This window comes from Elephas maximus, chromosome 10 (genome assembly GCF_024166365.1).
Source record: "Elephas maximus indicus isolate mEleMax1 chromosome 10, mEleMax1 primary haplotype, whole genome shotgun sequence".
Lineage (NCBI taxonomy): Eukaryota > Metazoa > Chordata > Mammalia > Proboscidea > Elephantidae > Elephas > Elephas maximus.
In genome coordinates, this window is record NC_064828.1 from 34,772,327 (window position 1) to 34,797,405 (window position 25,079).

The following is a 25,079-nucleotide window of genomic DNA, read 5'->3' on the forward strand; positions in this document are numbered from 1 at the left end:
TCCCACGTCCCCATGGCTGGCAGGCAGGGAAGAAGAGTCTGAAGGCAAGATCTTAGCTTCAAGGAAAATTGCTTTATTCTGCATCCTCCAAAGGAGCTGCTATATAAATACAGGGCTCTGGAAATGGGGGCCTCATTGGCACCCTCAGGGTTGGGCAGATCAAGACGATGTGGCAAAGCTACTCCTCATTCAAGCCCTTCAGAAAAGAAACAAAGTCCTAATTAGTTCTGGAGAGGTGGGATTTGGGCAGGGACGGGGTGCAGAAAACAAAGGGGAGACTGGAGTACCAGAAGGGGTGAAGGACAGCTGTGTGACAAGATGGAGCCCCTTTTTGGGGATATACTTCCAAGGGACCTGTGTGAAGGAGCTGGTTCTGGAGGACAGGGCTCTGGGGTCAGCCAGAGGGAAGCCACACGCGTGAAGACAAGGGGATCCTCTGAGATGTCCATTTTAGGTTTGCGTAACAAGGTCATAGGCCAAATTAGGTGGAAGGGAAGTGGGAAATGGCAGCTGCCAGGGGAAATCGGGACACACTGGGTGTAAATAAATGGGAGTCTATTAGGATTGCTGATACCCCTAAGGCTGGAACTGAAAGTCAGAGGCTAGAAGACTCTTAGAGAGCCTGGAGGGCTGAATTACCTTGCCCAAGGCAGTGGCAACAAGATTCAGGAAAGAGGGACTCAACAGACTGGGATTTTATGGTTCAATATGGGGGATGAATGAAAAGGAAGCATCCCTGTTATGAGGGTGCCCTGTCTGAGAGGCCCATGAATTGGGTGAGTGTGTGCCTGCCATGGGGGCAACAAGTGAGCCTGGGGGAGGGGCGTACCTTGGTGCCAATGTCACGGCTCTTGGCCCGCAGCTTGTTGACCTGGGACTCGGCAATGTCTGCCCGCTCCTCTGCCTCATCCAGCTCATGTTGCACCTTGCGGAACTTGGACAGGTTGGTGTTGGCCTGTTCCTCCTGTGGGTGGTGGGGTGGGGGGATGAGGTGAGAGGGGGCACGGGGTTCTCAGCCTGCAGGAACTTCTTTCTTGTGCCCATCCTCCAGGCCCAGTCCCCAGCAGGGTCACTCACCGCCTCCTCAGCCTGGCGCTTGTAGGCTTTGACTTTCAACTGCAGCTTGTCTACTAGGTCTTGTAGCCGCAGTAGGTTCTTCCTGTCCTCCTCCGTCTGGGAGCCAGAGGGTGGTCAGGAGTGAAGACAGCACAGTCATAGGAGGCAGTATCCCTCCCCCCCTTCTCCCACTTCTCCTTCTCTCCTTTTTCCTGAATCTAATATCTTGAGCCAATTCTGGTTTCTGATCCTCACCAAACATGTGAATTCTCTTTACAGTTTCTAACCAACAAGAAAGCATGAATATATTCAATGATTTGTACCAGGAAAGAGTCCAGAGAGCTAATGGGATGCCTGAAATTGTATACAAAATCGCGTATGTGCACTGTTCTGGGGAGCAGACCCTTGAAGGTCATGGGACCCCATAGAGGATAAACTCCCCTGCTCTAGAGCCCAGCATATGCTGGGAGTAACTCAGAGACCGTAGATGTGATGGAATTTTCTAGGCTGCAATGGAGATGACATAGGTTTGATGTAGGTTAAGGACAAAGTGTGCTTAAAGGGTTTGTGCCACTCTAGATTGGAACAGAAACAAAAGCTATTTGAGAGCCTGATTTTAGAAAATAGAGTGAGAAGTTAAAGTCCACACCTTCTCCCTGGGTAACTGAAAAGTTTTGAGGTTTGTCTTTAGTGGCTTTGGTGTATTTTTGGGGGGTGATGATACCAGGTCAAAGACTGGTGACATATTTTCTTCTTGAAATCTGAGCTGATTGAACCCTGCCTAGAGCTTTGAGTTTGTCCCCAGGGGGCCAGCTGAGGGTGGATGTTGAAGTGGAGCTCCCTGTCTGGGAGGCTCAGAGACTGAGCATGGCTGGCCAGGAGATACTTGAGGTGGGGCAGGGGTAGGCAGAGTGGAAGCAGAGTAGTCAGGGGCTACACTCCCATCCCTTGCTCTAGAAGAGGCTAAGAGAAAACTTGCTATTCCTCTTGAGTGGCCATCATCCCTGGTTTCAGACCGAGATGAAAAGAGCCTGGCCCCAGAACACCTGCCCTGCCCACACCTGGTAGGTGAGCTCCTTGATGCGACGCTCACTCTTTCTCATGCCCTTGATGGACTCTGCGTTGCGCTTCTGTTCGACCTCCAGCTCGTTCTCCAGCTCCCGCACCCGGGCCTCCAGTTTCTGCAGCTGCTTCTTGCCGCCCTTGAGGGCGATCTGCTCGGCCTCATCCAGTCGGTGCTGCAGGTCCTTGATGGTCTGCTCCATGTTCTTCTTCATGCGCTCCAGGTGGGCGCTCGTGTCCTGCTCCTTCTTCAGCTCCTCCGCCATCATAGCAGCCTGTGGGCCAGGAGGGAGGGGCACACACGGCCTGATTAAGTCCTTGCACTGTCACTGCTCAGCCTGCGAGGCAGCAGGTGCCGGGGGACAGAGGGAGAGACTACTCCACTGGACTCACATCTGTGATGGCCTTCTTGGCCTTCTCCTCAGCATTCCTGCACTCCTGCACTGCCTCCTCCACTTCAGTCTGAAGCTGGGACAGGTCTGCGTCCATCTTCTTCTTCTGGTTGATGAGGCTGGTGTTCTGGGGATGAGGGACGGGCAGAGCATGAAACTCTGAGCCTCCTTGAGTGGCTCCCAGACCTCACTTGCTGAGTCCTGCTAGCCTGTGTGTCCCTCCAGGAATGCCCAGGGGAGCCGCTCACCTGGGAGTGCAGCAGCTGCACCCGCTCACTGGTCTCGATCAGCTCCTGCTCAGCCAGCTTCCGAGACCTTTCTGTCTGCTCTACCACAGCCCGTAGCTCCTCCAACTCAGCCTGCAGCAGGTTGTTGCGCCGCTCCACGATGGCAATGTTCTCCTTCAGGTCATCATTGGCACGGACCGCGTCATCCAGCTGGATCTGGGTGTCCTGAGAATCAGGAGAATGGGTGTGATAGTCAATCTTAGCACCCATCAGAAGGTGCCACTCAGAATTGGATGCTGGTGGAGAGCCTACTGTGGTGCCTTGTGAAGGGCCTGTGGGTGTCTCTGCAATGGCCCAGGGGCAGGATGATCTGGTGTCAGTAATGGGACACACCTAACTTGGCCACATGGAGTTTAGTCCCGTCTCTGGGTGAGGTGACTTCCAAGAGTCACCATGTACCTTCAACAAGCTCTGGAGGCTCTTGGCTTGCTTCTGGGCTTCAGCAGCCATGCGGTTGGCGTGGCTGAGCTGGATCTCCATCTCATTGAGGTCGCCCTCCATCTTCTTCTTCACTCGTAGGGCCTCATTGCGGCTGCGCGTCTCCGCATCCAGGGAGGTCTGCAGCGAGTCCACCACACGCAAGTGGTTGCGCTTGGCCTGCTCCATCTCCTCGTCCTTCTCAGCCAGCTTCCGCTCGATCTCTGCCTTGATCTGGTTGAACTCCAGCTGGGCCCGGAGGATCTTGCCTTCCTCGTGCTCCAGGGAGGCCTAGTAGGGAGGTGGGGAGAGAGGGCCCAAGGCAGACAGTCAGGACCCAGTGGCAGGGGCAGGAATCTGTCCATGACTCATGGGTACAAAGTGAGTTCAAGAGTGATGTAAGTAGTTCAGCCAAAGAAACTGAAGGAGGGAGAAGAAAAGAGAATTTAAAAGAAAAATAAAAACAAGCTGCAGAAAAGGTGATTCAGGCCCTCACAGGGGAGAGCAAGCTATGAAGACAAAGAGGAAAATGAGAAAGGTGTTGCCAAGGAAACAGAGGCTATCAGGCACAGAATGTAACAAACACGAAAAAGGAGGCAGAGGTGGCAAAGGGGAGGTAAGTGTAAGTGGGAATAACTGTCTAAGATATAATACGTAAAACATTTGTGTGAAGGGAGTTGAATGACCTGTTGGCTCATTTATTCCACAGATATTTGTTGAATGCTTACTATGTGCCTAGGCTCTAGGGGTGGAAGAGTGAACAAAACAGCCAAAGTGGAGATGAGAACAGAGACCACAGCCTACACCTCAGTTCCCCTCCAGCACCTACACCCCCTGCACACACATACCTCAGCCTCCTCCAGGGCTGACTGCAGCTCCAGCTTCTCTGCTTCCAGTTGCTTCCGGACCTTCTCCAGCTCATGGATGGTCTTTCCACTGGAGCCCAGCTGCTCAGTCAGGTCCGAGATCTCCTCTGTGGGAACAGGAGATGACTCAGTGGGGGCTGTTGTGGTCCACTGGTGGGGCATGTCTCTTTGTGCCTACCCCTTTTGGAGAACTGGGTGGTACCATGTGGAGACATTGACACTGTAGACCCTCCCTGGCCTCTCTGGCCCACAACACACCCTGGAGATTCTTGTTCTCTCGCTTGAAGGTCTCCAGGTGCTCCAGGGACTCCTCGTAGGCGTTCTTGAGCTTGAAGAGCTCCGTGCTGAGGGACCGCGCCTCCTTCTGTGAGGACTCCAGCTCTGACTGTGACTCCTCATACTTCTGCTTCCACTCTGCCAGGATCTGCCCAGGGAAGGTGCTCACTGTGCTGCTCCCTAGCCCCCACCCCAACCTACCCACAGCCCCCACCTCCAGGTACTGCTCCAGGCCCCTCACCTGGACCCAGCCCTCCTCACCCCTCCCTGTGGCTCTGGCTCCTCCCACCTCTAAGGAGGACATCTCTGGCCTCATGCTGACCTGATTTCCTCCCCTGGCCCTCCACCCTGGCCCGGGCCCTGCCCAGGTGGCCCACCTTGTCGAAGTTCCTCTGCTTCTTGTCCAGGGCTGCAGCGGCGGCATTGGAGCGCTCCACATCCACCATGAGATCCTCGATCTCATTCTGTAGCCGGTGCTTGGTCTTCTCCAGTGACGAGCACTTGGCATTGACAGCCTCTACAGCCTCCTCAGCATCCTGTAGCCGCTGGGCCAGCTTCTTCCTGCCCGGGGGAGGGTGGGCAGAGGATGGGGAGAATGGAGGATGTAGATTTGAGACAAGGAGAAACGACATGAGCCTTCTGTAAAACAACGCTTGGAAACTCAGAAGTGTTGTTGGTGAAGCCTGAGGACAGGCCCCAGGAGGCTGAGAACTAGGCAGGCAGTGGCTCTTGGGCCAGGGTATGAAGACCCACAGCTCCCAAGAGTGCCTTCCATGTGGCGTCCCTGTGATCCTGTGCCAGCCTCTAGGCTGTGGGCCTAGAGGAGGCATGGGTCTCTGTAGCCCACTGCATCTCCCTCTGCCCCAGGCAGGAGCACTCTGCCCTCAGACAAACCTTTTGTTCGTCTTATATTCAGATGAGAAACATAACGCGAGCAAAAAGCTTCCCTGAGAGGAGAAGGAGGTGGGGCCGGGGCAGGGTCTTCCTGTGTTGCCAAACACTAGCTAAGCCTCCCCTGTGCCAAATCTTCTGAGGACAGGGCTGGCTGAGTCCTGCCCACGATGGGACTCAGCTAGAGATGGGTCACCAGGACTCACTTGGCCTCCTCGAGTTCCTCGGTCCTTTGGATGGCATCTGTCTCGTACTTGGTCCTCCACTGGGCCACCTCTGAGTTGGCCTTGGACAGCACGCGCTGCAGCTCGGCCTTGGCTTCCGTCTCCTCCTCATACTGCTCCCGCAGCAGGTCGCAGTCGTGCCGGGCTGACTGTAGCGCGTGGGCCAGGGCGTTCTTCGCCTGGGGACAGGCAGGTACCAGGGATGGGCTCAGCTTTCTCCATGATGCAACCCCAGTCCATGCCAGTCTCCTCACCCAATCTCTATGTTTTCTCTGTCACCTCACCCCCTCCAAATCCCCAGTGGACCTGGAATAGTTTATTCCGTATATCAGTTGCCATTGAGTCAAGTCAGCCATGACTCATGGCGACCTCATGTGTGTCAGAGTAGAACTGTGCTCCACAGGGTTTTCAATGACTGATTTTTTTGGAAGTAGGTCACCAGGCCTTTCTTCCTAGGCACTCTGGGTGGACTTGAACGGCCACTGTTTCAGTTAGCAGCTGAGCACCTTAACTGTTTGTTCCACCCGGGAACTCCTTGGCATGGTTTACTGAGTACTAATAACAGGGAATGCTGATATAGTGCCACACTATGAAATGGCTCATGACTATTCTTCCTGTGCTCCTTACTGCAGCAGGCATTATTATCATTACCGCTTCTTTATGAGGGAAGAAACAGGCTTAGAGAGGTTAGGTGATTTCCCCAAGGTCACCAAGCTATAACTGGCAGCTTAATATTTGAGCCTTGGCCTTTTTTAAACTCACGTTCTTTCCACTTTTGCATGAGCCCAGCATAGTACTAGGAGTAGGCTCCAGTTTAGTTTCTTTCCCCAGTTTTCAGATTGCCCCGATAATCCTAGGACACACTTATGTAATTCAGGTATCCCATACCTGTGCCCATCTAAGGCCTATCACACCTTCCTAGTTTATTTCCTCTCCTCCATCTCACCTCCCCTCCTCCCCAGGCACTCTCACTCCATTTCCTCCTCTCTAACCCCCTCTCTCAGGGACAGCAGGCGAGGGCAAAGGGCCTCGGCCTGGGGAATAGATTAGGAGGCGTGGGGTGGAGTTTGAGCTATTATTATTCCTTTTGGAATTCTGGGACAGTAATGCATTTTTTTTTTTTTTTTTTAATGCATAGATCGCAAGCTTAATTTTGGGGGAAGGAAGTGAGGTGGATGCAAGGCCAGTCAGCATGCTTCTTGTCTGGGCTAGGTGGCCCAAGGCCAGGCGTTACCTTAACTTCCTCTTCTAGCTGCCTCTTGAGGTCCTCCAGCTGCTGGGTATAGGTGAGCTTGCCTCGGGTCAGCTGGGAGATCAGTGCTTCCTTCTCATCCAGCTGCCGGGACAGCTCACCTGGGGAGGCACCAGGGACTCAGCTCTTGAAGGTCAGTCACTCCTCTCTAGCCCCAAACCTCCCCTAACTCTCAGGCCTTGTTCTCAGGATAGACTCTGTGTGTACATGCTTTCATGAGTCTACCAAAGGCTGAGGTGGCTCAGGAAATCAGGGATGGCTAGAGTGTTTCCCAGGGGCCCCGGTTCCAGGCTCACCATTCTCAGTTTGCAGCTTGGCCCGCTGGCTGGTGAGGTCATTGACAGAACGCTGGGTCTCCTCAGCCTTGCTACGGTGCTCATTCATCTGGTCTTCCAGGGTCCGGCACATCTTCTCCAGGTTAGCCTGGGAGGAGACGGAGAGCATAAGTGAATGCAAGAGGATGACAGGGGTGTAAGGGGTGCCATTAAAGAAGAAAGGAAGAGGTGGAGGCATGGATGGATGAAGGGGATAGGGGAGCCAGGTAGAGGAAGGGAAGTGGGAACATGAACATCAAAGAAGAGAAATGAAAGTGGAGGTGGGTGGAGGGATTGTAGTTGGGGAGAGGTTGAGGGGGTGGCCACCTTGGCCTTGACGATCTGCTCCATGTTGGATGTGACATCGTCCAGCTCCAGCTTAAACTCGCTCTTCTCCTTCTCCAGCTTCTGCTTCACCCGCTGCAGGTTGTCGATCTGCTCACCCAGCTCGGCCACGCTGTCTGCGTGCTTCTTGCGCAGGGCAGCAGCCGTGGCCTCATGCTGCAGCGTGGCCTCCTCCAGGTCTCGCCGCATCTTCTGGAACTCGGCCTCGCGCTTCTTGTTCATCTCGATCTGCACGGACGTGGCCCCGCCGGCCTCTTCCAGCCGCTCGCTGATCTCCTCCAGCTCCCGGGACAGGTCGGAGCGCAGCTTCTCCACCTTGGCCCTGGCCGTCCTCTCGGCCTCCAGCTCCTCCTCCAGCTCCTCAATGCGTGCCTGGGCCGGGACATGAGGGGCTCAGACTGACAGCCTAGAGCCCCTCCATAGAAGCCCCCCAACCCAGGGCTCTAAGAGACTCCTGGCCTGTCTGGAACAGCAAGTCAGTTTAGTTCTACCAGCGGAGAGGTGGAAACAAAAGGACTTGGGGAAAATGGTTTGGATAGCCAAGTTAGCCTTCCTTTAGGCCAGAAGATCGTATGTTCTCTTTATTGGAAGAAAAGTGGTTGAAGGTTGCTCCTGAAGCAGTATAAAAAGTCCTTGTTCTAGGGATATTTTTTAACAGTTTACTGGAAAAAAAATAATAAAAGTTAAAAATGAGAGAGCCATGTTTGTCTGGCCAGACAACTAAAGACCCAACACCCTGTCTGTCTAGAGGTAAGAACCGAAGTCACAGACCATCAGGGCTGGAAGGCACCCTAAAAGCCACAGGTAACAGGGGAGGAAATGGAAACCCAGAGATATGGCGTGGGCTGTCCACGGTCACTGGGCTAAAGCAGAGTCTAGACAGGAATCCGAGATTCCTGCCCTCCAGACCTGTGACATTTTCAGGGTTTCTTCTTGTGCCATCCTTAGATGGCCCAGCCTCTCTTGGGTGTGCTCCATGAGAATGCTGTGATAGTTTTGTGTTTCTTTTCAGGGACACATAGCAAGCTTATGAAGAGTTAGGGAGAGGACATCTTGGAGGAGGGGGTTGGGGAAACTGAGAACCAGCCCAGGAACTCCAGCGCCCACCTCCAGCATCCCAAACCTTACCTGAAGCTCTTTGAGCTTCTTCTGCAGCTGGATGCCCAGGGCCTGCTCATCCTCAATCCTTGCATTGAGAGCATTCAGCTCAAAATCCTTCCTGTTGGGAGGGAGGTGATGAGGCAAATGAGACTGGCTGTGCTCCAGGAGGCCCCATCAATGTTTGGAAATGATAATAAAACAAACGAAGAGCATAGGTTCATCAGAAAAACAGCTTCCGGGAGTGATGTAGAGTCCCTGAAGATGTAACACCTGCTGTGGGATTGAAGTCCAACAAGAAATGTAATGGGAAAGAGCACTGTGGGTGGAATGAAGGGACCTGGGTTCTGCGGGACTTTTGGGCATGTCCTTTCCCCTCCTTGGTCTTTGTTTTTCATCTGTAAAATGAAAGGTTGGACTAGATAATTTCAAAGATCCTTTTAGCTTTGATGGTCTTTAATTTTGTTAAAAGTCTGTTATTTTGGGCAATTTGGTTAATCTTTTTGAGATTGTTCCCTCTTTGGTAAAGTAAGGTTAAAAATACCACCCTTTAAACGTGGTGTGAGGATCAAATGGGATCATATATTTATTCATTCATTCAAAAAATCCATGCCTGGGAAAGTGTGAAGGCCGTTGGACAAATGCAAGACTGACAAGGATGTAGATCACGATGATTCTTGGGGCCCTTCTAAGCACTGCCCCTAAAGCCTGTAAGGGGCTCCATTATCAACATGTAGTCGTCGGGCTCACTGTTTAGCAAGTCTGCAAAGTGGATCTATATACTTTGGAAAGACTTGCAATAAGAATTGGAACCACAAGTTAGTCAGAAAAAAGAAATGGCCCAGATTCCTCCACTTCTTGAGCTTAGGGCCTCTCAGTGTCTCCGTGGGCTCCCGGTAAAAAACCTGAAAGGGACTTTCCTGAGAGGCTTTCGTGTACAGACTTACTCCCTATCTAGTAACTGGTCTCCAAAGAGAGTTGTTTATAAAATAAAGGGGATGAGCTCTTATTTTCCATCTCTTTTGAGTGCCCAACAGGAAGGAAGGGATTGAGGGATCCACTGCCAGGGAGGACTGTCAGGCCCTGATGTGTATGTGTTTCTGGAGGTCTTTGTCCACAATTTAAGCATCCACTATCTAGGCTGCATGTAGTCTTTTTCTCTGAGGATAAATGTCTTGGGTCAGCTTGTACTGTCATAGGCAGCACAGTCTTTGGGGCTAGGGAGGAGGAAAAGTACGAGGGAAAGGAATGTAGTACTTTTTCAGCCGCTCGTCCAGCTGCTGCTTGTCATTCTCCAGGTCCATGATGCTTTCCTGGGTCAGCTTCAAGTCACCCTCTAGCTTCCGCTTTGCTCGTTCCAGGTCCATGCGCACCTTCTTCTCCTGCTCCAAGGATCCCTCCAGCTGATGGTGAGAAGGACCCGCCATGCCCAGTGAGGCCAATCATCCTGACTTGGTGATTTTGCAACTCAGTCACTCCAGGGGTTGGGGAATCCTAAGAGAGTATCCATGTCTTGGGAAACCTTCCCCAGAGTGGGCAAAGGTTATCTCGGGACTGTGAAAGTGCTTAACATGTAGGGGGTGCTCAATAAATATTTGATGAATGAATGACTATAGGATGAAATCCCAAAGCTACATTCATCACTCTATGATCACCTACTGGGTGCTAGGCTCTGTGCTGGGCACTGCAGATATAAAATTGAATACAACTAAGTTCTTGCTTAAGGGAGCTCTTGTCTTATAGTTGAGACAGATACTTAAACAAGTAAGTATAATACAGAGTGAAAAATGATCCCATAGAGATATGTACAAAGGGCTATCTGTGGGAGCAATGATCACTCAGGACCAGATCATGTCTAATCTTAGGAGCCCAAAATTCCTGCTTGAGGAGCCTCACCAGATTCCCAAAGAAATGAATCATTTTCTCATGAGGCAAACCTCTAAATCTTATGGTCGGAGGCAAGGGATATATGGGCTTGAACTGAATTGAAATTAGGAAGCCCATCTCTACTATTGGTCATATTAGTGAGTTGAGACATACAACTCAAAATCAATCACTTTTTTCTTTCCTCTTTCCCAGATGCCTGTTAGGAAGGTACCACAAATAGGAATACCCTTCTCCCAAACACATGCACGTGCACACATATACACACACACAGATCCAAGCGCAGACAAATATATCAAGGTCCTGTGACTCTCAATCTACTCACATCGTCCACTTGCTGCTCCAGCTTGACCTTGGCCTTGGTCAGGGTATTGACCTTGTCTTCCTCTGCTTGAAGGTCATCCAGGGTCTGCTGGTGGGCTTCTTGCAGAGCTTTCTTCTCCTTGGTCAGTTTGGCAATGATTTCATCCAACCCAGCCATCTCCTCTGTCAGGTTCTTCACCTGCAGGCCAAGACCCCCATCCCATTAGGGCCAAATTTTGCCAGCCTAGAGACATCTATAGGAATTTCCAGTGTCAGGGACTATGCTTCTTTCAGGATCCCATGAGCAGCCTAGCCTGGGTCAAGGTCAATGTGATTTGGGAACCCTGAAAAGACCTGGGTAGGAGCTGGATAGCACTGCCCTCACCTTGTTCTCTGTTGCATGCTTCTCCTTCTCCACTTTGGCCAGCGTCAGCTCCAGGTCGTCAATGTCTCTTTTGAGCTCAGAGCATTCATCCTCCAGCTTGCGCTTCTTGGCAGTGAGCTCGGCGTTCATCTCCTCCTCATCCTCCAGCCTCTCAGTCATCTCCTTCACCTTGGCCTCCAGTTGGATCTTGTTTTTGATCAGCTGGTCGCAGCGTTCCTCTGCATCAGCCAAGTTGTCTTGTTCCTGAGGGTAGGGTACAGAGGGAGGCTGTTCAGGGGGCAGAGTCCTCACCCTAGCAGGTGGAGGGAGGGAGAGGCTCGTCGCTTATCACAGGAGGGGAGCTCCGGGATACCCTCAGCTGAGAACAATCTCGGAAAGATGAGGGGGGGTAGGGTTTTAATGCAATGTGGCTTTTGATAAGGGAGCAGTGAAGGAACAGAGGAAGGGAACCAGGAGTCTGTTTGTCTGGTCCTCATTCTCTGGTTTTCTCCATTGAAGGGAGGGAATCACATTTGCTGATGCCAAGCACTTTGCATATTTACAGCCTAGTAAGATGGGCAAGGGTCAACTATTAACTTAGAGGTTGGTGGTTCGAACCCACCCAGTGGCACCACAGAAGAAAGGCCTAGTTATTCTGTAAAGATTACAACCAAGAAAACCCTATGGAGCAGCTCTACTCTGTAACACCTGGGGAGGCCATGAATTAGAATCTACTCCATGGCAATGGGTTTGGCTTTGGTTTCAGTGAGATGGGCAGCTTTATTCCCAGGTTAGAGATGAAGAAATTGAGGCTCAAAGATGATGCATGGTTTGCCCAAGGTCACAAAATTATTAGGTTGTGAATCAAGGTTGAACCCAAGAGTAAATTCTGTGCTTTTAAAAGTTAGTTCTCTTCCCCTTCCCTTTCCTCCTTTTCTTTGGAAGTGTCGATCCAAGAATCCTCTGTCTGTGAGGGGGCAAGATGGTGAGCCACTAGGGGGAGGTGCAGGATGTGGGAGGTATAGGCAGAGCAGGGTGGAGGAGCCAACCATAGCCCCCAGAGCCTCACCGCCTGCACTTGGAGTTGCAGGTCGTTCTTCTCCTGCAGCAGGGACACCATCTTCTCTTCCAGCTCCTTGCGGCGAGCCTCAGACTTCTCCAGTGCCTCTTTGAGGCGCCCGAACTCCTCCTTCATGGTGGCCATTTCCTTCTCCCTCTCTGCACTCTTCAGCAGTGGCTTGATCTTGAAGTAGAGCTTCATCCAGGGCCAGTTTTTGACCCCCATGAAAGCCCGAATATTCCACTGGATTATCAGCAGGGAGTCTCTGCAGAGGCCCAGCAAGAGGCATGGTGAGAGAGCCCTCCTGCCTCCTTCCCGTTCTGACTAAGGAAGGCCCCCTTTCCTTCATCCATCACACACTCCGACACTGAGGCCCACCCTGTGTTCCTGTGAGCTCCTCTGGCCAGTCTCTTGGTTTGAAGGCCTGGTGAGCTCTTTCTCCTGACACTGTCCCTAAACTAGGCTGGGACTCCGAGGCCAGGAACCTCCTGAGACATCTCACCTTCGTTCCAGCAGCTTCTTGAACTCCATTCTGGCGAGCACACCCCGGGACTGGGCCTGAATGCGTGTGATGATTCTGCTCAGCCTCTCATCTCGCATCTCCTCCAGCAGCCCCAGCAGTCCGGCCTTGAAGAACACCTGTGGAGAAGGCATGTGTTGGACGTGACTAGAAAGAAGCATGAAAAGATGTGGTGGGGAGTATCTTAGGAAAGGTAACATCCTAGGAAAGAATTGGAGGAAGGTGACCAATGGCAGCTGGAGCTGGGATTGGGGGGAGGGTGCTGGTTGCTGCATTGGGAGGGGTAGCGTGTAGTTCAGAGATTTTCCTAAGATGACTGGTAAAGAGAAAGGAGTCGTGAGGTGAGGAGTCGAAGGACAAGAGATGTCTTCCTTTAATTAATTAGTCTCCTCCCCTTCCTCACCTTGGTGTGACCAAACTTGTACTGGTTGTGATCGATGTCCAGGGAGCCCAGCAGCTTCTCTGCCCCTTTCCTGCTGTCAATAAACTGCCCCTCGGGGATAGCTGCTGGGTTCAGGATGCGATATCTGGGGAGAGAAGTGCTTGGAGTCACCCACATTCTGCACTGACCTACTCGGCCCATAGAGTTCCGAGGCCACCTGCAGACTCCCCTTTCCACCAAGGCTGCCCAGGTCCCCCCGTCCCTAAGCTCTGGGGGTGGTCCCCCATACCCACCTCTGCCGGAAGTCCCCATAGAGGATGCGGTTGGGGAAGCCCTTCCTACAGATACGGATGCCCTCTAGCACGCCGTTGCAGCGCAGCTGGTGCATGACCAGGGGGTTGTCTATCAACCCTGTGGCAGGAAGGAAGGGAGAGGAGTGTGTGAGAAGCAGTGGGATGAAGTGAGAAGAGTACTTGACCAAGAGCCAAGAGTTCTGGATTCTGATCTGGGTCTGCCACTTATTAGCCTGTAACCTTAGCAAGTCGGTTAATACTAACCCTCTGTTTGTTTTATTTTTTTCTAGCCATACTTTTAAGAGTAAGCAAATAGTTTTCACATTCCTTGTTTTTTATGGTTTGTGCCTATTGTCATATGTAGTGGCCAAGGCAAATATATCCCATTTTTCTGGGCTAAGTAAACTAAGCCCAGAGGGGTTAAGAGACTTGGTCAATGTTCCTCAGCTAGTCAAAAACAGGGTCAGGCCCTTGAGCCTCTGTTTCCTTATCAGTTAAACGAGGATAACAATCCTTGCCTTGTATGTCTCATTGGGGTTATAAGGCACTAGTAAGGTAATGTCTATCAAAGTGCCTTACACTTAACTCTGAGTTACACATTTCAAGTGTAAGGCAACACTGGGGGAGCAGGGTCGTCTTAGAGACCTCATGGGGGAAGGGAGGAGAAGAATGTGCTCTGGACACTTAGAAGGCCCTTTTACTGTGGCAGTGGGTGGCCCGAGTTCTTAGGCTCACCTGGAGTCTTTGTCTCATTGGGAATGATGCAACGCACAAAGTGGGGATGGGTGGAACGCAAGTTGGTCATCAGCTTATTCAGATTTTCCTGTGGCAAAACAAAACAAAACAAGAGGTGCAAGTGAAGAAAGTGAAAGAGAGAAGTAGAGGAGGGAGAGGAGAGGAGGGAAGGGGAGATGGATAGGATGCATGGGGCTAAGAGAATAAAGGAATGCTGAGGGAAGACATAGACGAGGAGAGAGAGGATGGAAGGCAGGAAGGAAAAAGAAGAGAGGTGAGATGGGAAGTGAGTAAGAGAAGAGGATTGGAGATGAAGGGGAAGAGAAAGGAAATAAAGAGAAAAGAGTTGAAAGGATCAAGAATGGAAGGAGACAGGACCAGGCAGTTGGAGGAGTCAGGGAATGAATAAGCAGGAGCAGGGTGGATGTGGAGCCATGCTGGGCTGGAGCTGGGTCACACACTCACCCTGTGCAGAGCAGACACTGTCTGAAAGGACGAACCTTTCTTGGCCTTGCCTTTGCCCTTCTCAATAGCTGAGGGAAGAAGAGTCAAGAAAGGGAGCATTGGTGGACATGTGGGAAGGGAGGGCAGGGAGTAGAGAATCACAACCTCACTGGTATGTGGCCTCTGGATGAGGGTACTCAGTGTGGATTCTTCAGCTTCTCTACCCAATTCCATCCCACTGAGTCTATAAACTTTGGGGCACAACCTCACAGGGAGGTAGTAGAGTGTTGCAGAAACCCCACTCCTTTATCCCCTTGGCCCCAGTTTCTACTTACGTGCATCTGCCCCAGCATAGTTGGCAAACAGGGTGCTGAGCATCTTGAGGGAGGACTTCTGGTACAAGGCCACCACTGTCTCATTAAGGGGGTCTTTGTTCTTTTGCAGCCATCCCAGGATGTTGTAGTCCACAGTGCCAGCATAGTGGATCAGGGAGAAGTGAGCTTCCGGCTTCCCCTTGATATTGCGTGGCTTCTGGAAGTTGCTGGACTTGCCCAGGTGGTTGTCAAACAGTTTGGCCTTGAAGGTCATGTCGGTGGCCTTGGGGAACATGCACTCCTCCTCCAGGATGGACATGATGCCCATGGGCTGAGGGTTGAGGGGAGAGCATCGTTGAGTGTCCCTCAGACAGATGGAGATGGATTTTGCTCTTAGATCATTATTTACTCATGCAGATGCACCTTTGTATGTTTTGATATTAGGCTCAGCTCTGAGTACAGTTGCCTACTGACTAGCATCTGTTAAAGCCTTCCTAAGGTGGAGGACATTTTTTAGCGATAGAGGAACCTTTGTAAAAGTTTGAGAACGTGGCTGCTATAGCTGCTTTACACACCACTCCATCCCCCAGGTCCCTGAGATATTGAGATTGAGAATAGGTACATTCCTACAATCTCCTACCCACTCCCAAACTTGCTGCCCTTTGGATGCATAAACCAGGGCTGCCAAACACACTGGTGTGGAAGGTCATCCTGGAGGTGTCCATCCTTCACATGTCCACTCAAACCTCTCTGCACTTGAGTCTCACAGAAGCTCAGGACAGCATAGGGCTCTGGAAACTGGAGCTTGGGATTCTTCACCTCTACTCTTGTTATCCAGATCCCAGAAGGGACAGAGGCTGTTATTTTATCTGGGGTGTTCATGTGGGGTGTGGATGGAGGTGGTGGGGCCAAGCCGGCACCTTCTCAATGAGGTCGATGCAGGCCTGCAGGTCCATGCCGAAGTCGATGAACTCCCACTCGATGCCCTCCTTCTTGTACTCCTCCTGCTCCAGCACAAACATGTGGTGGTTGAAGAACTGCTGCAGCTTCTCGTTGGTGAAGTTGATGCAGAGCTGTTCAAAGCTGTTGAACTGCAGGAGGAGTGAGGGGTGGGAGCAGGTCAGCTGGCAGGGGCCTGAGTGGCTGATGGGGCCAGCCCAGGGCTGTACCTGTGCACCGTGCCTGAGCCCAACAAAGGTGTGGCTGGTCCCCTCCCATCTCAAGGTGGAGCGGGGCAGGGAAGGACAACTGCCCCCACCATGTTAAATCCCAACGGGGCCTGGCCTGTTGTTCTCCCCACTCTCAGGGTTCCTCAGACTCACATCAAAGATCTCGAAACCAGCAATGTCGAGTACTCCTATGAAGTACTGGCGTGGTTGCTTGGTCTCCAGGGTGCTATTAATCCGCATCACCATCCAGTTGAACATCCTCTCGTACACTGCCTTGGCCAGTGCACCTTTGGCATACACTACCTGGAAGGTAGGAGAGAGACTCAGATTAGCAGGGAGCAGATGAGTCCGAAAGAGTGAATTCCACAGTTCCCACCTCACCATGCCAGTCCTCCCCCATTTATCTTCTGAAGAAGACCCACCTGCTGGACATTCTGTCCCTTGGTGACGTACTCATTGCCCACTTTCACCCGAGGGTGGCAAAGCCCCTTGAGCAGGTCAGCTGAGTTCAGGCCCATGAGGTAGGCGGACTTGTCAGCCTCTAGAAGGAAAGGGTAGGGAGCAAAGTTGGTAAAGGGATGACTCTTCCATAGATCTGGCCCTTGGTCACTCAGTAGCTGCCCCCAGCATTCCTGCCTCCCACCTTCGGTGCCGTCTGGTTCAGCCTGCTCCTCTCTCTGCTTCAGTTTGAACTTCATGTTCCCAAAGTGCATGATGGCACCAGTCAGCTTGTACATGGAGTTCTTCTCCTCTGCAGTGAAGCCCAGCACATCAAAGGCATTCTGTAGGCAGGTCCCATATTGGTGGAGTCCAGAAAATAGAAGCATGGCAGGTAAATGCAGGTAAATTGAAGAAAGAACTTGCCTCCTTAATCCCTGTGGGTTCTGGGACTCCCATACCCAGTGGGGGAACTCCAGAACAAAGATACAAGAGCAGTGTGGTATGCAGGCTGTCTCAGCCCTCAAACCAGTGGTCACGCCTGTTCTCAGGAGCTGCTCTGGGTTACCCACTTATGTTTCCTGTGGCTGCCCCTCTTCTAGACCCCATACTTGCTTCTCTGCCTGGGCCTTCCATACCTGTCCATACCTGTTCTTTACTTAATGGTCTGTCCCAGTCCCATGTGCCTGCATGACCGTCTTCCCCCGTGGTGATTTTTTGTTTCTTGGCTTGCAGCCCTCCCTGCCCCTTAGCTTGCATCCTTTTGGCTTGATTGAACATCAAATACTGGCCAGTCCTGCGTCATCACCCCAATACCTCATCACATCCTGATCATAGAGTCATGCCACTTTGAACAGAGAAGCAATGTCTTGCCTCTGCTCCTGGGGCAGTGAACTGGTACTATTTGCCCCTCACTGCCATCTCCCTTAACCCCCCAACTGAGTCCTTACACACTTACATCAGTGGCCATGAGCTCTTCAGCGTCATTAATCGAGGCCACAGTGGTCTCTCCTTGGGAGATGAATGCATAATCGTAGGGGTTGTTGGTGATCAGCAGCATGTCTTGGGGGAGAAGATGTGGTTAGGATGTGACACAAGCCTCTGGCTCTCACAGGGGCTTCCTACCACAGCACAGGTCCCATGGGAAAGCCTATGACAGGGCTTGACATGGCTCCACTTCTCACAGAACTGAATCCAGTGGTGCCATAAACCCAGGGCATGCCAAAAGAAGCCAGCACGAGCAGAGGGGACCAGGTTGCCATGGAGATAGTTGGTCTCAGTCGGTAGCTCTGACTCACCTAGCAGCTCAGGCTTTTTGTTAGAGAGGATTTGGTAGAAAATATGATAATCTCTCTCTGCTTTCAGCTGGAAAATAACTCTGGATTTTTCCAGAAGGTCTGTGAACAGGAGGGGAGAGGGAGAGAAAGAAAAGGTTAGGATTTAGGTACAAGGAAATAAATGGCAAATGTAGCAAATAAAAGGCAGTGGGAGAAGAAGAGACAAAGAGAGACTCACACAGACACCCAGAGATCACACACAGAGATAGAAACAGACCCAGAGAAAACCTCCAGGGAAAAACAGACATGCAGACAAACAGACAGATGGAGAAAGACCCAGAGGAAGTCTCTGAGACAAATGCACAAACCTAGAGAAAGATAAACAGAGACACACGTAGACAGAGACAGAGGGGCAGAGACCCAGAGAGAGAAATAGAGACAGACAGACAGAGAGGCTGGGAGAGAGATAGACAGAGATAGATTGAGAGAGACAAAAGCAGGCAGAGAGAGAAAGAAAGAGTGAGGAGAGGGAGAGGAAGAGAGAAAGACAGAAACACAGAGAGAGGTTGAGAGAGAGAGAGAGCAGGAGATAGAGAGAGAGACAGAGACAGAGAGATAGAAAAAGAGAGAGAGGCTGAGACTGAGATAGTCTAGAATGACAGTGAGCTCAGGCTGAGTCCCAGCAGATTCACTGCACTCACAGGTCTCTATGTCCGCAGATGCCAATTTTCCGGTCGCCCCAAAGTGGATTCGAATGAATTTTCCCTGGAGAGTTGGAAGAGGGTGGTGATGAGTTGAGGGAAAGCCCATAATTTAGGCCATCCCTGGACCAGCCCAAGCTTGAAGCCCAAGGTCAGAGGCCACTCACAAAGCGGGAGGAGTTGTCATTCCGGACGGTCTTGGCATTGCCAAAGGCCTCCAGGGCGGGGTTGGCTTCTATGATCTGGTCCTCCAGGGTTCCCTAAAGATGATGAGAGGGAGTGGAAGGTAAGAGACCCTCCTCTCCCTGTCTGCAGTCCAGGCCCTTGGAGGATAACATGCCTACCTTGCCTGTGGTCTGCTCCTTTTTGCGGTCTCCAATGGCAGCGATGACAGCAAAGTACTGGATGACTCTCTTGGTGTTGACTGTCTTTCCTGCCCCGGATTCTCCACTGTGGGGGACAGTCAGAGACTTATTAGGCAGTTAACAGACACTGCTTGAGATCAACAAGCCTCCAGGTCAGGACAGAATGCCTGGTCCTGTCTAAGAGTGGGAACCCTGAAGCAGAAAGCTACCAGGTAATGTAAGCTCAAAACACACAGTTGTCTTCAGAAATACACAGGGTTGGGAGTAGCGACCGGAGGGCGTTTTACTAGAAGGTGCTAGGTTTGGGCAGGCTGAGCCTGTGCTTGGCTGGCAAGGTCAGTCAGAGGAGATGGGGATGGGATATTTTGGAAAAGCAGTAGGTGGGGCTAGAAGAATGGGGATGGTTTCTGTAGGGAAAAGTGGAGAAGTGAAGAAGGTGTAGTGATAACGGAATTATGGAATGATGAGTTGGAGAGTAGATGAAGGAGATGGGAGAAGAAAAGTAAGAGAGGGATGAAAAGCAGAAAGGAAAGGGGAGAGTAAAAAGAAGGGAGATGGGTATGCAGGTGGAGAGGAAAGGAGGGTTTTAGACCCATGCATATGGGTCTGCAGTCCCTGCTGGGGGTTGTTGGGGCCAGGGAGATTCTGGAAGGGAACAGGGCAGGAGCTATACTCACGTGATCAGGATGGACTGGTTTTCTCTGTCTGTGGGGAGAAAACGGGGAGGAGTTGCACAAGATGTTCTCATCTGTCTTCTCCCTTCTCACCTCCCTACTTCTCTCCAGGCACCTCCCAGCTTTTGGAGCCCTCCAGGAGGGAGAAGGGAACAAGCATGTGTGTTCGCTCCAATGGGGCCCCATTGGGAAGACCTTTCACTTGGGTTCCTCACCTGTCAGCATGTACTGATAGGCGTTGTCGGAGATGGAGAAGATGTGGGGTGGCGCCTCACTTCTCTTCTTTCCCCGGTAGGCAGCCACTACCTCGGCAGTGTACACTGGCAGCCACTTGTAGGGGTTGACAGTGACGCAGAAGAGGCCTGAGTAGGTCTGGGGGTAGAAAAGGAGGAGTGAATTGTCAGGGAAGGATGGCGGTTTTCACAGTTAGGGAAAGACCCCAGGAGAGGACAAAGAGAAAGGAAAATCTCTGAATGTCCTAAATCTGAGTAATGCCAGCCCCAGGGTATTAGAACTGAGCCAGGGATGTAGGGACTAGGATCAGGGAAAAAGACTGCCTAGATGCAGAGTGCAGAAACTCTTGCTTTTGGAGGTGGAAATATAGAGACTGGAGCTACCAGACTCAGAGGGATATATCAGGCGGCGGCACTCACGTAGATCATCCAGGAGGCATAGCGTTCCTTGAGGTTGTAGAGCACAGCGGGCTCATGGAGGAAGGTCAACATGGCCATGTCCTCGATCTTGTCAAACTTGGGCGGGTTCTGCTGCATCACCTGATCCTCCCTCACTGTCACTGTCTGCAACAGCCCACACACAGGCCCTACTGTCAGCCCGTGCTATCCACCCTGAACCTTTCCCTCCTCCCTCCACAGGGGTCAGAGCAGAAGTTTCAGGGATAGGAGTTGGGAGAGTTACAGGACAAAGGTGCTTGGGAGAAGAAACCAGGTTCTCACAGAGAAGTTAGATTGCATATTGGGAGTGAGAAGGGCTCTTTCGAGGGCTTGGATCCCTACACAAAGGAAAGGACAATCTGACTGTCCTCAGGTCTGTGTAGGGTGGGTTCTGGTTGTACTCCTCTTTGTCCACCCCGAGAGTGGGGGTGTCCAGGATGGCCTCTCACACCAGCCCTACCACCCACCTTGCCACGCTCGGTCTCGGCAGTGATTTTGCCACCCTCACGAGACACAATCGTGGCTTTGACAAACTCCTCTTTGTCATCAGGCACATAAACGTCCTTCTTGAGGTCAAAAGGCCTGGTTTGGTCTGCGAGCCGCTCCTTCTCTGACTTGCGCAGGAAGGGGGCGGCAGCCCCAAATACGGCCATCTCCGCATCCACCATGGCTAGACCTGCAGTGTACGAGAGAAGAAGACAGATGCCCTGCTATTTGTCTGCTCTCCTCTTCCGTTCCCTGGACTCTCCCCTTCAGTGCAAGCCCCACAACCTAGCACAATGCTCAGGAGTCAGGAGGGGTCACTGGCGAGCCCCTTGTTCTTTGGGCTTGTATTTTAACCAAAAGAATGGCCTAGTAGTCCTGTCAGGGTAGAAGGACAGCTACCTTTTGTTCACATTGGGGCTCTCCTAGGGGAGGGAAGAGTTCCCTGGGTTTCTTATGGGGGTAGGAATCTGACTATATTCTCTCTTTGACCTTCATCTTTCCCTGACTCCCCCTCCCTAGTCACAGGTAAGGAGCTCCTAGTAGTCAAGACATTCTCCCCTCAAGGCACAACAACTGGTCTCTATTCACCTGGAGATACAGAGGAAGGAGAGTCAGGAATAGGAGGAGGATATGGAATGTGTGGCTAATTGTCTCCATGAACTGCCTCCTTTGCCATGAGACCATAAGAACTGGATGGTGCCCAGCTACCATTATGGAACATTTTGATTAAAGATTCCGTAGAAGAATACTGATCAAAGGGGGAAAATGCAGAACAGAATTTCAAGTTCTCATGGACTCCAGACTCCCCGGAGCCATGGAGGGTAGATAAACCCCTGAAACTATTGCCCTGAGATAATCTTTAAACCTTAAAACCAGAATACCCCCTGAAGTCTTCTTAAAACCAAACAATAATTTAGCTTAACTAGTAAAAAAGAAAAGGTCTGCCTTGAGCATTATGCTCTTTTAAGAACTATCTATATGGGATCAAATTGACAACAGCAATTTGAAAGATTAGACAGGAAGCTTAGGGGGAAGTGAGTTTATGTTAATGGGGGAGGAACAACTCAGGAAAGGAGGGTAAGAATGGTTGCACAACTTGAAGAATGTAATCAGTGTCACTAAACCCTACACACAGAAACTGCCGAATTGGTGTATGCTTTGTTGTGCATATTCCCAACAACAATAAAGTAAATACAATTAAAAAAAGGAATACGTAAAGAGTTCTGGCAAATCAACAACAATAAAAAGACATTCTCCCTAAGGCAGGGCCAAAACTAAAATTCCATAACCTGGCTTTGAGGCTTTCATGCCAATCTCCCCAGATTCTCCCATCCCCATCTTCAGCAATTCTTACCTTGGCTTCTCAGATATGTTTAGAGATGAAGAAAGGGGCCCAGACCTGCAGGGACCTGGAGAAAAGGAAGGCAGTGTCAGTAGGCTACAGCCCGACCTTGCCAATGCCATCTCTCTGCGTCTCCTTGGCTCTGGCCTTCAGCACCCACTCCTTCCCCTCAGTCCTGAAAACAGACTGAGATTGGTGGTCAGCTTCTCTGGTCCCATCTGCTTTCTGAACACTATTCCCCAAGTACTAGTTCTAACAGTTTCCTGGTGTCAACTCAACTCTGAGCCCTAACTCTCTTTATTCGTGGGAGACAGCCCCACCCTTGCCTATACCCATTTAGTAATACTTTGAGCCACCTGAGAAGCAGCTAATGGCCATATTTGTTCACTGCTTTATTGTCTACAAAGCACTGTCATGCACATTCTCTTACTGAACCATCAGCCCATTCTACATATGAGGAAATCAAGGTTAAGTGAGTTGCGTGTCCAAGAACTCTTAGCAATAAGTGGTATAGCAAGGACTTGAGTCTAAGTCTCATAACTCCAAAGCCAGCTCTTTTCTATCATGTCTCCAGTTTATTGTCAGACAATGTTGACATTCTCAGAGAGGAGACACTGTGGGCATCATCTCACAGACACATCCATCACACAGTCAAATACTCTTCACATGTCCTCTCGTGAATGCACATGTCACTACTCACCCACACATCCCACACAAAGATACACTTACTTCCTGATACCTCTGCACACACAAGTCCCAACCAGCTTGCCATATTGGCCTCAAAAACAGATGTGCACATTTAAATATGAGTACATAGACTCACATTGCTGTATATTCTCGAGTATACGAAGACTTGGGACATGCATACTGCTGTGTGTGTGAGCTGCTTCTGCAGGATGTGCACACCCTGCAACAGCCACCACCCCTAGATGCACACACAAACACCTCCACATGCCTGGACATGGGTATTTATATATTCCAGACCTCCACAGAACTAGCATTTAACATACATGCTTCCTGTATGATCTTTCTTGGACATCCTCTTCCTCCTCCCCCCAAGTGAACCTGCTTATCCTCAGACATGATCATAAACACACATCTCCCACTTGATATTTCTGTATCTTAGGCAGACAGCTCCAGTGCTTACAGGTACGTACCCTTCATCACATTCAGAACATTTATGCATACACACACACACACACACACACACACACACAGACACACCATACCTCTAACACATTAACACATCCTGGTCCCTTATGCTCCAATACAAACATCTTCCACTGTAACACGCGAGCCCCCACATTCCTGTGGCACATATATGTGTGTGTAGACCTGAACATGTATGCTCAATGACCAGGTACTCTGCGTGAAGCCCTAGGAGCTGATCCCATCTTTGCTACACATTGCTTGCTGTTCCTAGAAGATCCTCTTCCTAAACCTGGAGCCACCTTATCCCAGAAGAAGGCCTCCAACTCCCCGCTCCTACCTGAGAGCAGCAAGGAGAGAGAGACACACAGAGAATAGGAGAGAAGGCTGTGGGGCCAGACTAGGTCTCAGGGCCTGTATATATGGGGCAGCAGGGCGCCTCCACCCCCACCTGCACCCAGTGCCTAGCCAGATTTAGAAAGGGCTGTTGTCACTAGAAGCATTTCCCCCAGGCTCCCCCCCTTTCCCAAACAGTGCTCCCCCCTCCCCCCCCAAGCTAGGAAACAATTGGAAGTGGTCGTCATTGTTATGGCATGGAGTGTGCAGGGTCTGAGTTCCAGGGGGCGGGGTGGCTCAAAGTGCAACAAAAATATCTCCTAGGCCAGGCCTCACATTCCACAGCTGGCAGGAGAGGGAACTGACCAGGACCACCATGAACTCAGGGCAGGCACGGACCTGGCCCTTCAGTAGGGCTATCCTGGCCCCTGATGCTGCTGCCCCTCAGGTTCCCCCCGCCCCCCAGTGCTGGCTTGGCCTCACTTCCACGGTGTCCTCCCTGCTTCCCTAGTCTGGTTCCTGCACCCACCGTGAGATAGGAGGGGGCTAGCTGTCAGCAACAGAGAAGGTAGGGCAGGGTTGGGGGCATGGCCCCAGGGTGGGGGGCTAGGCTGGGGCAGCTGGAAGGAGACTTCCCAGCTGAGAGGCCAGAACAACAATCAGGGAGCTTAGAAATGTGGACTCTGGCTCCAGTACCAATTTCCTTGGATCAGCAGGGTAATGTGTTGAGGTCACCGAGTCTCCGAGCCAGACAAGCAGGGTACTCGTATGCTTACTTGCGTTTACTTACTAACTTTTAGTGAACAATTTCACACGGGTTTCACCACTGAAACCCATATGAATTTGTTCACTACATATTAGTAGGCAGACACAAGTAAGCCCGTGCACATCTTGCTCACTGTAAGCCTGTGCGAACCTTGCTTAGTGGTTAATCTGCCCCTGCAGACAAGCCTTTAGTGATCTGTCCAACCCCATCATGTTATGGAGAGGGGAAGTGCCTTGCTTAGAGTTATTCAGCTAGCCAGTGCAGCAAGATTCAAGGAGGGAAACTTTAGCAGATGGGGAATGGAGTCCCAGGCTGTGAAGGAGGTCTGGGAAGGCAAGCTGAGGTCCCAAGGAGGCAAGAACTCTCTCCCTGTGTGGGGAGGGCAGGAATCAGTTGTCTGATGGAACAGAACCTGCTTTCCAGAGTCCTAGTCTGGAGCCCTACCACTCATGTGTCCTTTCGTCATACTGTGGTGGCAGGTGTGTTGCTGCAATTCAAGTTGAAGCTGAAGAAAATTAAAACATGTCCACAAGGGCCAAAATACAACTTTGAATATATCCCACCTGAATTTGGAGACCGTCTCAAGAACAGATTTGACTCATTGAACGCTAATGACCAAAGACCAGATGAGTTGTGAGATGACATCAATGACATTATACATGAAGAAAGCAAAAGATCATTAAAAAGACGGGAAAGAAAGACAAGACCAAAATGGATGTCAGAAGAGACTCTGAAACTTGCTCTTGAATGCAGAGTAGCTAAAGCTAATGGAGGAAATGATGATGTAAAAGAGCTGAACAGAAGATTTTAAAGAGCAGTTTGAGAAGACAAAGTATTATAATGATGTGTGCAAAGACCTGGAGTTAGAAAAACCAAAAATGAAGAGCACAGTAGGCATTTCTCAAGCTGAAAGAACTGAAGGAAAA

The 25,079-nt window shown here is 51.0% G+C and overlaps 1 protein-coding gene across 1 annotated transcript; it reads right to left on the reverse strand.

Annotated features, from left to right (window-relative positions):
- Positions 1–61: 61 nt before the first annotated feature.
- On the reverse strand, positions 62–23,432 carry LOC126084093 (myosin-7). The gene is made up of 40 exons (XM_049898326.1): positions 23,392–23,432; positions 21,915–21,969; positions 20,542–20,750; positions 20,057–20,200; positions 19,619–19,775; positions 19,407–19,434; positions 18,709–18,814; positions 18,532–18,624; positions 18,365–18,428; positions 17,685–17,783; positions 17,345–17,448; positions 16,592–16,730; positions 16,371–16,489; positions 16,102–16,251; positions 15,700–15,870; positions 14,801–15,110; positions 14,487–14,554; positions 14,022–14,109; positions 13,287–13,404; positions 13,015–13,138; positions 12,594–12,730; positions 12,101–12,356; positions 11,053–11,295; positions 10,690–10,866; positions 9,738–9,883; positions 8,511–8,601; positions 7,365–7,754; positions 7,020–7,146; positions 6,706–6,824; positions 5,454–5,650; positions 4,734–4,917; positions 4,339–4,504; positions 4,063–4,187; positions 3,197–3,505; positions 2,759–2,962; positions 2,512–2,637; positions 2,118–2,393; positions 1,078–1,173; positions 830–964; positions 62–196 (listed from the first exon to the last, which is right to left on the reverse strand). The coding sequence occupies exons 3-40, from the start codon at positions 20,740–20,742 to the stop codon at positions 179–181; spliced, it is 5,805 nt and encodes a 1,934-aa protein (XP_049754283.1). The 5' UTR covers positions 20,743–20,750; positions 21,915–21,969; positions 23,392–23,432; the 3' UTR covers positions 62–178.
- Between the last annotated feature and the right edge of the window lie 1,647 nt (positions 23,433–25,079).

Coding starts and splice junctions, on each gene's coding strand:
- LOC126084093 (XM_049898326.1), bottom strand. CDS start 20,742: ATGGTGGATGCGGAGATGGCCGTATTTGGGGCTGCCGCCCCCTTCCTG. Junction 10,867..11,052: donor AGCATGCAACAGAGAACAAG/GTGAGGGCAGTG, acceptor CTTGGCCTGCAG/GTGAAGAACCTGACAGAGGA. Junction 7,755..8,510: donor AGAAGCTCAAAGAGCTTCAG/GTAAGGTTTGGG, acceptor GTCCCGGCCCAG/GCACGCATTGAGGAGCTGGA.